General features: G+C 41.0%; 1 protein-coding gene across 1 annotated transcript in view; it reads right to left on the minus strand.

Moving 5' to 3' along the window:
* Positions 1 to 250: 250 nt before the first annotated feature.
* LGR5 (leucine-rich repeat containing G protein-coupled receptor 5) overlaps positions 251 to 12,712 on the minus strand; it is a 121,954-nt gene continuing 109,492 nt past the window's right edge. Inside the window, exons 14-18 of the mRNA XM_004675890.2 lie at positions 8,108 to 8,179; positions 7,206 to 7,331; positions 5,854 to 5,999; positions 4,151 to 4,234; positions 251 to 2,276 (exon numbers count right to left, since the gene is read on the minus strand). Coding sequence (XP_004675947.1) covers positions 1,189 to 2,276; positions 4,151 to 4,234; positions 5,854 to 5,999; positions 7,206 to 7,331; positions 8,108 to 8,179 — 1,516 coding nt within the window. The 3' untranslated portion in view covers positions 251 to 1,188. The remainder of the gene's footprint in view (positions 2,277 to 4,150; positions 4,235 to 5,853; positions 6,000 to 7,205; positions 7,332 to 8,107; positions 8,180 to 12,712) is intronic.

Raw genomic sequence — 12,712 nt, forward strand, 5'->3', positions numbered from 1 at the left:
CAGGTCTGCATTTGATCATTATTTTTAAAAATTAAAAAAAGATTTATTTTATTTATGTATACATGAGTTGGGGTGTAGGCCAGAGGTTTGGGGGTTAGAGGATTCACCAATGCCAGAGTAGGGAGCAGAACAGGCAGATTGACTGAAATCCACTGCTGAGGGAGCAGCCAGAGGGTCAGGAGAGGTCTGCTGCACCATGTGGGTCAGCTCCCTGGTGGGGCATAGAACTCTTGCTGAAGTGGCTGCTGATATCTTCATAGTGCTGAAACTTAACCCCTTGTACCACCAGGGGAGGACTTGATCATGACTTTAAAATGCAGCCATTTGATAAAATTCATTCCAAAAATGTGCACGTACCCAGGAAAAAAATTTCCAGGTTGCCTACCATCTTTTCTAGGCAATGGACTTTTCTTCTGAATACTGGGAACCAAGGAGTTGAAAAAAAAAATAAATTAGGTAAGCTAAATTTATCTGCATATGGTTGCCTTTGTGACAGTTTAAGAATTTGAGTTCATTTATCTTTCAAAGTATTTGTAAGCAGTTTTATTCCACTGAAGGTTGGGATCATCTAATGCTATGTATGAAATTTGGTTTCTCTAAAAATAATGTGAACCCAGTAAGTGAATAATATCTTACCTTATCCATGGTGGTGGTGGGAGTGGGGGGGGAGGAGAGCTGGTGACCTGGAAGAATCCTTTCTTAGAAGATGCCCAAGGGGGACCAAAATATCTCCATGAAGTCATTAAAATAAAGTCTTTTGGTCACAATCTTTACTTAGTAATGTACACCATTTAAAACCCCATTTCCTCATACCTCCAGTTACCATTTGAGGAGTTTTCAGGCTAAAAAAAAAAAAAACTTTCGTGAGCAAGTGGTTATCCTCCCTTGTCATTAGATTAGTGAGTTTAAGAGAATTCCTTTGCAATCACAGAGAATCTCTCTATCGCTCTTAAAAGCTGGGCTTATCTAAATAGTGTGACTGCCCTATCTCTTAGCTGAACAGATTATACAAGCAGCATTTAGATTTACTTTTTGTCTCCCCCTGTATTAATAGGCTGTTAGCTTTTTCACACTGAGATTTTAAGCAAAAATCAGTTTCAGTTCAGTTCATTTTAACTATTTCTCTCATGTACTCAAGTTCATATTTTTGGATCTTCAATTTTTAAAAACGTTTCTCTTATGTGTTAGTCACAGACAGGGGACAAATGCCACCGATGAAAGATGACAGCTTTTGTTGGTGGGATAAGCGGGTGGGGCCCCGGAGTTGGTAGGCAGGTCGTAGGCTATGCTGGCGCTGGTGAAGGTCACCAAGGCCTGGGTAGAGTCACAGGACTGTTTCTCAATGTCATCAGAGTTAATAGACATGAGGCTTGCGTGTTTCGGTCTTGTCCAGAAGTGGGTTCGCTTGCCTAGGTTCCCCAGATCCTCCTTAAAATGGGGGTTGAAGAGGATGTAGAGCAGGGGATTGAGACAGGCAGGAAGTGGAACAATCACTAGAAGAATAAATTTAATTACTTCAGGACTGATAAATGTGAGGTTGAGTAAAGAGGAGAAGGACAAAAATGCCACGGGGCAGTAAAGAATGCAGTTGGTGAAGAGCAACAGAGCAATATGCTTCACCATAGAACAGTCCCAAATGTTCTCCAGGTCTCCCTTCTCCAAATTGCAGTAGAGCTTGGTGTAGGCAATGGTCATCACGAGGAAGCAGAGGGAGTTGAGCAAGACGAGCGCGACCATGTAGCCCGAGGCGCTGGGCTCCCCGAAGGGCAGCGGCTGGCAGAACGGAGAGGCGGGGTACTCGCTGCCGCCCAGTAGGGGCACGGTGGCAATGGTGGCTGCCAGCAGCGCGCACAGCACGATGACCGCTTTCAGACTGGAAAAAATCGTCTTCGTTTCAAACTTTGCCGAGCATTTCACAGAGAAGCCACGCTCCAGGGCCGCCAGAGTGAGCAGGAAAACAGACGATTCCGAAGCAAAAATGGATAAAAATCCGACGACCTGGCAGCCGACGCCCTGCTCCCACCACGCTCCGTGCCGGGCAAAGCTGCCGAAAGTGAAGGCGTCCACGCCGGCCAGCACGGCGCTGGGCAGCCCCATGAGCAAATTCACGGCCGCGATCAACCCAATTAACAGTTTTATGGAAGAAATGTACAGAGGGGCCCGGAACACGGTTGAAGTCACTAAGGCGTTACAAGTGAGCGCCAGAACCGCGATGGTCCACACACCGATCCGGATCGGCCAGCTACCGAACAGGTATTCACAGAGCTTGAAGGGGCCTAACATGCAAGAGAACAAAGGCTGGGTATTAAATAAGAAAACAACGGCTGGGTATTAAATTTGGATTGACAGTTCTTGTCAGATTGCCTCTTTGTTTCTCCTCTAAGAACATGGAGAGAGAGGCTGGTAACCGCCACAGTAACACAGGGTGCCCTGGGACAAGCTCTTTTTTTTTTTTTTTTTTTTTTTAAGGTTTATTCATTTATTTATTCCCCCCCTTTTTTTCCTTTAAGGTTTATTTAGAGCAGAACAGGCAGAATGACAGAAACACTGCTGAAGGGAGCAGCAGGCTGGTCAGGGGAAGTCTGCCACACCATGTGGGTCATCCCCCTGGGTGGGGTAGAATTTGTGCTGCAGGGACTTTGGTGAGATTCAGAATGTGGTGCTTTAACCCCTTGTGCCGCTAGGGAAAGCCTGCAAGCTCTTTGTTGAACCACCTGCTATGCCTGAGGACCTCTACAGCACTGATGGGCGCTCGCCTTTTCAAGCTCCACACAGAGAAAGGAGATGGTCAATTTGAATCACTTGATTAAGGTACCCCAAATACAATGGTGTTGGGGTCAAGATTAAAAAAATCAGGTCTTTTGGGTTTTTATCTCTCTCTTTTTTTTCTTCAGAATTCTTCAAGTCCTTTCAAAAGGTTCTGTAAATTGAGGAGGAGCCCTAAACGCTCCATAGTATTAGAAGTGTGGCTATATGAAGGTGCATTTAATGAAAATCTTCTTTTAGGTTTAGCTTGACATTTGATATCAGGGGAAAGGGATCATCTAATTGTTAAAAATAGAGCATCAGGGCCCTCCCTGGTGGTGCAGCAGGTTAAAGCACAGCACTGTGAAGCGAAAGCCACTTTAGCATGAGTTCGATCCCCGCCTGCCCCGGAGGTGACCACATGGCGTGGCAGACCTCTCCTGACCCGCCCGCTGCTCCCCTCAGCAGTGTACTTCGTCGATCTGCCTGTTCTGCTCCCCACTCTGTCTCTGGTGAAGCCTCTCACCGACCCTGCACCTCTGGCCTGTACCCCAGTTCTGTATGCACAAATAAACAAATTTTCAAAAAATAAAAATAAAAAATAAAGCATCAACACTTCTCAACTGTCTTTTGTTTGTTTTTTGATCAGAGAACTACTAGGTGAATTCAGTATATCTTTATATATTTATATGCATATATATATATACATGTTAAATAAATACACTATATATATGTATATACACACACACACTTTTTACTTAGCTGTATAAGTTAATTTTTGATTTAACAAAATATCTATTAGGAAGAGTTAAATGCAATCACTTCAAAAAATATCATTGATTACAAAAGAAAGACTGTGGCATAATAGTTCAGGTTAAATTGCTAACATCATTTTTATTTTCTTTAATATCATCTAAAAATATTTATTTATGCTTATAGAACTGGGGTACAGGCCAGAGGTGCAGGGGTGATGAGAGGATTCACCAGAGACAGAGTGGGGAGCAGAACAGGCAGATCAATGAAGTACACTGCTGAGGGGAGCAGCAGGTGGGTCAGCTCCCTGGCCAGGGATCCAACTTGTGCTGCAGTTGCTTTATAGAGCTCCATGATGCAATGCTTTAACCCGTTGCGATACCAGGGAGAGTCCAATATTATTTTTAAATGACATATTCTTTTAAATGCACTATGGATTCTTTAGTGTCCATTTATCTGATTAAAAAACTCTCACAAAAATCCTGCTTTTGAATGGAGACAACTCTAAGGGACAACCATTTATATTTTACAGTTCCCCATGAAGAGATGTGGATAAGCATTGATTTTGCTTTGAAACGTAGCCAAGATGTGCTTGAATGGTCAAAGTTAGAGGTAGCTACCCCTGCTGAGGCCACCCCAATGCCATGCTTACCTGGGGAAGGTGAGCACTGCACCGAGTGAAGGGCTTTCAGATCTTCCTCAAAGTCAATCAAAAAATCTTCAAGTTCACGCTCATCTGCAGGAATGAGAAGTCCTGGAATGTTAGCGCTCTCTTTGTGGGAGAACAAATCTCATGGAGGACAGTCCTACATTACACTCCAGATAGGACCTGTCACAAAGGAAATTGACCTTCAGATGTCCTCTTTTCCCTGGGCATTGGCTTTCTTACAAGTCTATTATGAAGCTGCTTTTGAATGTTCTACTCAAATTACTGCATGGCATTCTAGTGTTCTAGCTGAATTGGGACAGTGATGTCAGACTGCTGATCATAACAAAAAATCTCCAGTTTCCTGGAGTCATGATGGTCCTAAACTGTACTGACCAAAATTAGAGGCTGTGGGTCTCTCCATTCAATGGGAGGGCCACCTGACCCACATTTCTGAGAGAGCTGTAGGCAAATGTTCTGGGTGGTGGTCTCTGAACATAAGAGGAAAAAGTCAGGTATAGGAAACTTCAGTCTTTTGTAGGGAATCCTGTTTAAGAGGACAAACCAAGCAAGTGTTTGGTGCTTGATTTTGCTGTCCATGAACCAGGAATTCTGTGATGTACACATTTCCCAAAAGATGCTGGTATAACTGCTCTGGTATGGGACCTGGGCATCAGTATTTTTTCAAAAGTTTTGGTGTGATTCCTATATGTACCCAGGGTTGAGAATTACTGTCTTAAAAAATATTTCATAAAGGGCTTGGTCTCTCTTGTTCATTGTGTAGCTCTAGGATCTAGAAGAGTGCCTGACATACAGTAGACATTTAATTTTTTTTTTTTTTTTTTTTTTAGGGAATAAATACAGTAAGAAATTGGGGTGGATGAAGGTGGAGAAAAAAAAAGTAAGAATAGGAGCAATACACACTGTGGTCTAAAAGAAGCCAAGGGCCAGAATATCTGCTCCTTAAAACTGATATGCACAGGAAGAGATATTCTGTAGTCAAACTGAATCAAACTAGCTTGGGAATCAACAAGTCATTAAGGCCATAGAAAGAAAAGCCAGTCTATTTAGACTCTGTGCAAACTTGCAAGGTTGGCAGGGAAAGGAAAGTGGGCGCTGCCTTGAGGACTCCCCATCACCACAGGTGTGGTCGGCCTGCATTGCTGACTACTGAAGTAAGGTCTTACTTCAAGGAAAGCCAAGTGCTTCACAGACATTATCTCATTTTACCTTCCTGACAGACACCCCTGCAGGGGGTAGGAGGAAAGAGTGTTTAGAATTAGTTGGATTTCTAAGCCCTTCTGCTGAAATTGGAGGCATCTAAATGCCTGTAGCTTCTATTCCCCCCAGGTCATAAGAACAGAAATACATTTTATGTACTGGAGGAAAAAAGTTGAGATGCATATTTGTAAAAGGTACCCAGAGGGATGAGGACCTTTAAAAAGCTGATGGTAATTTAACATTAACATTAGTAGTCATCCCTCAGGGCAATATATACTAAAAGGGACCCAATTATATATATTAAGAATTCACTCACAACAAAGCTAAGTTTTATAATGAATCCTGATGGACTTTTTCTCTGTGAGTCTTTGAAAATTGGGATTGATTCCCAATTTGCAGAAGTGCCACACAAGAGCTTGTCTGAATTTGGACCACTTTTCAAGATCTACGCAGCCACACTTTTATTGCCATGACATAGCAGGCCTTACCTTGAAGTTGGAACATTCCTGCATCTTTCCTGTGAAGGTCATCTGTACTGCTGTTGTCTCCTTTATTCCACTGATTAGAAATTTTATAGACATTCTCACACACTCCAAATGCACAGCACTGGTAAGCATAAGGCATCTCAATCACCCTTTCAAAGAACAAAACAAACAAAAACACAGGTCAAGTCTAATGTTCATCTTTTATGCAATCATTGTCTTTGGATTTTAGCCTAAATAAATAATAGAAAATATAAATCATGCATCTAAAAATGTTCATTATAGTGCTATTTACAACAACAATGTAATTGCTAACAGTTATTGCTATGAAATGTTGATAACTGCTGAAGCTAAGTGATGGGCATATCACATTATTTTCTCTACTTTTGTGCTGGAAAATTTCCATAATAGAAAACCTAAAAAATGATTGCTAGGAAAGTTGTACTTAAAAGTATTTATGACATAATGTTAAGTGATGAAAACATAAGTTTATATGCATACTACTACTCTAACAATTAAAAGTACACTTGAAACAAAATCTGGAAGGAAATATCAAAAAATGTATTAGGGTTTTTTTAATATAATATAATATAATAGTTTATTTTTACATCATTTCGTACTTTTTTTTTCACTTCAATTGTAATCCCTGTGGGTTTCCCATCACCGAGTCACCCGTGTGCATCACCATAGTCCCCTGCACTTCCCTGCCCTCCCACCCCGTTTTTGATCCCATTCCCCACTCCACCTAGGGGGTATTTTTTTTAAAGATGTTTTTCTCTCATCTACTTTCTACTCTAAACTTTTAGGATTGTCATACTAAAAGTTTGTTTATGGTTTCAAAAGTAAAAAAATAATGTGGTTCGATATACATACATATATATGTTTTTATACACACACACAAACACACACACACAAATCTTCCAAAGCACTTTTTTTTTATCAATAATAAACATAACTTTTTTTAAAAGAGCATAACTTCCTTAAATAATGAATTTAGTACATCTAGAGCAGACACAAGTGAGATGAATTAAAAAATGTAAACAGGAGTACGATAAAGTTATAATGTTATTTAATTACATGTTCTAGTTTATATCCCATGGATCAATGATTTTCAAACTCTTTCCATGAACTCTATGATTCCGGGAGGCATCTCTGAGAACAAAAGGAAGTGTGGCCAGCAAGATCCATTCTCCCTCTTCAGGGCTTGTCCTAACAATGCCCCAGGGGTGGGGGACTTGAAGGCATGAACTGCAATTCAAAAGAGTCCCATAACCTCATAAATTTTGAAAGCCACTATAACACGTCTATTATTTCACATGACCACAAATGTATCTTATTAGCTTTAATGACAAACTCACTTGAGTTCTGGAAAGTTTTCAGATGATATCAAGCTCTGTAAGTCATGATTTCCTGTTAATTTTAAGTGAGTTAAACCATGTAACCCAGTTACAGGAAAAGACGACAGGCTGTTGGCCGATAGGTCCCTGCAAAACATCAAACAACAATTGGCTTTTAGTCTGTGTTATCATAAAGTGCCTATGTTCAAAAAGCAACCGAAAGATTATCAAACTGCTCAGTAAAAAACTCTAAGCAGAGTCCTTATTCATAATGAAAAGGGAACCATTTTGTTTGAGTTCCTGAAAACGTTTCCATATTCAATCAAAATTGTGAGGGTAAAGGGGGGTGTTTTAATCACATCCAGATTGTAATTTCTAGATTCAGCTTTATTTTGTCAGATAGGAACATCTAAGATCAAGGTGAAGGTGTTGCACGCAGTTTTAAAATGATGCTGACTGGATTAACTTAGTGATGACGGCAGAGCGTCATCCTACCAGCCTTCTGAGCTCTACTCCTACCAGCCTTCTCTTACAGTCTGACCAATCCCTCTTTTCTCTGTTAGGGAAGGATGAGGAAAGAAGGATAGGTGGGAAGGGGAGGGGAAAAACAAAGGACAAGGAGATTTTCTGTCAGTCAAGACTGTAAATTATAAAACAAAAGCCCCTTAGAACTGAACTGAAATACTTGTCAATTCTACCTGATTACTCAGCAAAAATGGACAATTTCACCTCAGTAACCAGAACCAGATCTTCAATTATCCACCTAACGGCCCATATCTCTCATCAGATACAGCTCTGGATGGCTAATGTTTGAGTGTTGGGTAGTCCATGCCTGTGGGCTTCTTTAGCAAAACTAACATTTTAAATTAAATTGATGATCCTCAATTATTAAAAGACTTGCCATAAGCAAATGAAATACTCACAGCTTTCTTAGAGATGGCAAAGTAGAAAAGGCATTGGGGTGAATAATGGCAATTTTGTTCCAGGCCAAATTCCTATTTTAAAGAAAAAGTAAATAAAAGCAAATTACACACAAAAATACCATGTGAAGTTTTCCCATATATATTCATTCTCCTACTAAAATTTAATTTTCATTTAATCAATTTAGTTTACCAAGTCATCCATCATAGAATAAAATTGATTAAAGAGAGAAATTTAAGTCAACCTCATTTAAATCAATCAAGGAAAAGTCATTCAGGTGAATATTTTAGTTTTTATTTTCTTCTTGCTTAAGTTGACTGTAACATGGTTGTAAAATTTTATTAGGGCATTTCTAAGATCAGTGGAGGTAAGAGTGGGAAGAGAGAGGAACTTCTGAGGTTCTTCCTCTGACAAGCAAGTAAATTTTAAGTTATAAAATGTCCCTTGATATGGGCCATATTGCCCACGCATGTCAGGGTTTAAAGGGAAATAGAGATGCCTTTAAAAAAAATTCTCCATAAAGGAGGTGGAAATTTTAATTTTTTTTTAAAGATTTATTTATTTATGCATACAGAACTGGGGTACAGGCCACAGGCACAGCAATGGTGAGAGGATTCACCAGAGACAGAGTGGGGAGCAGAACAGGCAGATTGATGAGGCACATTGCTGAGGGGAGCAGCAGGTGGGTCAGGAGAGGTCTTCCGCGCCATGTGGGTCACCTCCGGGGATCAAACTCAAGCTGAAGTGGCTTTAGGTTCTTAGTGCTGTGTTTTAACCTGCTGTGCCACCAGGGAGGGCCCAGACATTTTAATTCTTAACTGGGAAATGAATAATAGAGAGGCTAACCTATGTTGGGAAAAAAAATCCTGTTATAATTATAGATATGTCTATAATTTATGGAGAAATTCACTCAACACACATATATAATAAAACAGATACTTTAGCTGGAATAAGAATTTCCACATTTAAAAAAAGAATGGACTTAACATTTGCCTTTTCAAAACGCTTAACTAATAAGGTGAATTAAGGCATTTGAGAAACTTGGAGGTGATCATAATCACTTTTCTCTACCACCGATAAGTCATTTATGACCATCAGTTTCCCTGATTATGGTATTCACAGAGTATATATATTCACATTTGAAAGCTTCCTTCATTTGCAGGAAACTTAAGGATTTTTTATCCTCCACCTTTCTGGTCACAGAACAGAAGAAAACCCCAGCTAACAAGAGGAAGCAATGACCTAAAGGCACAGGAAAACTAAGAATAACAGTCCAGCTTTGGGGAATTGAGGAAAGAGCTGCCTTCTGTAGAACTGCTCATGAAGTATGTGTCCAGTGAGGGAAACAGGTCATGCCATTTGTCAAAGTCCCTTTGACAGCTGTAAGTAGAACATGGGGCCCCATGAGCGTCACCGAGCAGCATACCAGGAAAGTAGGCCATGGGGCTTTGTAGAAACCTGACTGGGTTTTAAGAAAAAATGGGGGAATTTATATGTTCAAAGGACTGTAATTCCATTGCTATTTGTGAGCCTGAGCTGGAATCCTCTGAGGCCTCAAAGCCCCAATCCTGCTCTGTATTGAACCTCAGGTATCCGAGCAGGCTGCAGCCCCAGGAATCCTGTGCTCCCAGTTGGATTCGTTGTGGAAACCCCCTGAGGAGAGAGCTGGGACTCCTGGCTTGGTCCTTTTGTTTTGGAATCTTATCTCTGGCAGCAGCTCCTTGTGCCTTACTTCTTTTGGGGGGTTCCGAAGCACACTTTCCTCAGTCCCAGTCACACTGGGTCATACACAGCCCTCCCTTGCTTGCCGCCCGCCAACCTCTATGTAAGTGTCCCTTCATTTGAACCATCTAGGGTGAATTCGTTTCCTGCCAGGACTTTCCCTGATGGACCCTAAAATGATACATACTTTGTTCTAATAATGATGAGAATAATAATAATAACGATAATGAGACCATTCCATATTTAATATGTGCCAGGTTATGAGCTTTTTTTGTTTGTTTTTTTAAGTGTTTTATTTCATAACCCTGAGCACAACTTTAAAAGTTAAATTATCATTAGTCCCGTTTTACTGGTGAGTAATGAAGCATCGAGTCGTAAGTGACTTGCTGAAAGTCAGAGTTAATATCAGGAACTGGGTTTCAAATTCAAGCTGATATTTTGCTCAGAACTTGTTTGGAATTCTTAAGTAAATACTGAAAGAGCCACTGCACTAGACCTTAGGGTTATGAGGATAAAGACGTTGTTGTTTCCAGGTAGATTGCCCTCTGCCTGATATCAGTGCTGAGTACAGAACTGGGTGGCAGAGGTTTTGCAAAATGCACCAGGTAGAGCTCAGTGCAGGAGCTCTTATTCCTGGGATGAGCAGAGGCAAGTTGAGTGGGGAGGAATCCATGGGGACCGGGAGAGTCAGCAGCAGAGTGTTGGAGGACCGGGAACTCGTGGGTGACATGATATACCAGGAGGTTGGAATCGGGGTTTTGAAGGACCATTCTGGGAAGTCTGGTCTTAGTCTTGAAGACGGTAGGGGAAAAACAGATTTTTGAACAAAGAAGTAACACGACTCACTTTCTATTAAAGAAAGGTGTCATTGGAGGATGAGATGAATGGGTAGAGACTGATGGTGGAAAGACTGGTTAGAAAGATGATGGTGACCCAAGTGACAGATTCCATGGGCCTGAGCTAAAAAAGTATGAGTTGGGACTGGTGTTGATTGGTTTAAGGATGTGAGGCCCAAGGGGCAGGAAGAATTCAGGAGGGGCTTGACATGTATCCTGCAGAAACTGCGTCACATTTTTTTGGTATCCTTAGAAGTCAATCTCTCTCCTTTTTAAAAATATATGCAGGGTATCCTGGTGGCTCAGGGATTAAAGACAGCACTAGGTGGTTAGGTCTTCCACTGCAGTACAGATTTGATCCCAGGCCAGTCAGGGAGGTGACCCACATGGCACAGCAGACCTCTCCTGACCTGCCCGCTGCTCCCCTCAGCAGTGTACTTTGTCAATCTGCCTGTTCTGCTCCCCAGTCTGTCTCTGGTGAAGCCTCTCACCCCAGAAGCACCTCTGGCCTACACCACCTATTTATAAATAAATAAATCTTTTAAAAAATCAATAAAATATATGCAACTTATATGTGTATATATGCAGATATGTGTATAGACATACACAGTATTCTTTTTTATATATTTGTGTGTGAGAGGGAGAACATTTAAGTTCTACACTCAGCAAATTTTAAAGACTACATTGTTCTCAACTATGTCAATCTTTTAAAATAAACCTGACTTTTGCAAACTAAGAATTCCAACTTGGTGAATAAGGCAGGTAGTAAAGGTAAATAAGGCATTTTTTTTGTTTTATATTTATTTTAAAGAAGCAAAAGGGTTTCACAAAGTGATTTAGAGCAAAAATAAGGAACGGGCAATACAATTTAATTCAGAACAAGATGGCTTTCAAAATAAATTTTTAGGAGAAGGTAATTCTTAAGGATGAACTTAGAACTGTGGAAACAGTATTATTTCATGAGGGGTTAATCCCTTAACTGTCATTAAAAACTAGGAAAGAGGGCCCTTCCTGGTGGCACAATAGGTTAGGATGAAGCACTGCAAGCTGGCCGCAGCCACTTCAGTGGGAGTTCGATTCCCTGCCCTGGAGGTGACCACATGGCGCGGCAGACCTCTCCTGACCTGCCCGCTGCTTCCCTCAGTGGTGTACTTTATCCATCTGCCTGTTCTGCTCCCCACTCTGTTTCTGGTGAGTCCTCTCGCTGCCCCTGCACCTCTGGCTTGTACCCCAGCTCTGTATGCATAAATAAATAAATCTTAAAAAGAAAACTAGGAAAGAAAAATTTTTTAACAATATACTGCAGTTTAAACATATTGTCACCATTTCTCAAAATTACTCTGAAATTCAGTTATAGGATAGAAAAGTTTTTAACTGTCAGTAAAGAAACCAGTTAATAGGTATTTTTTTCTTTCAAGTTATGGTTAATATATGGCTTCTTAAATGGAATATATTCATAAAATTAAGTTAAATATTTACAAAGTTTAGTCATCTGAGCAACAGAAGTAATTGCTACAAGTTGTGATTACACCTTAGAGTACTTGTTAAAATGCAGCTGCTGGGGCCTGCTCAAGGTCTGCTAACTCAGGAGGCAGGTAAGGAAGGGCAGGCTTTCACAGAAGCCCCAGGTGATTCTTAAGAGCTCTGAGACAAATGTCAAGAACTGTTTAACCAGGAAAGCAAAACAGGCAGGAAGAATTTCATGTCATCAATTTGTACGCAAAGCAATCCCTGTCAATCCCAGACCAAGGACAGAAACACATTTTGGAGGCCACTCAACAGCTTGACCTGCCTCCTTTTATTATTTTTTTTTAAAGATTTATTTATTTGTACATACAGAACTGGGGTACAGGATAGGGGCTCAGGGGCGGTGAGAGGCTTCACCAGAGACAGAGTGGGGAGCAGAACAGGCCCACTGATGAAGTACACTGCTGAGGGGAGCAGCGGGCGGTTGAGGAGAGGTCTGCCACGCCATGTGGTCACCTCCGGGGCAGGCGGGAATCAAACTCATGAGGAAGTGGCTTTAGCTTCTCAGTGCTGTGCTTTAAC

The sequence above is a fragment of the Condylura cristata genome, unplaced genomic scaffold (genome assembly GCF_000260355.1).
Source record: "Condylura cristata isolate star-nosed mole 26May11 unplaced genomic scaffold, ConCri1.0 scaffold00004, whole genome shotgun sequence".
In the NCBI taxonomy this organism is placed as follows: Eukaryota; Metazoa; Chordata; class Mammalia; order Eulipotyphla; family Talpidae; genus Condylura; species Condylura cristata.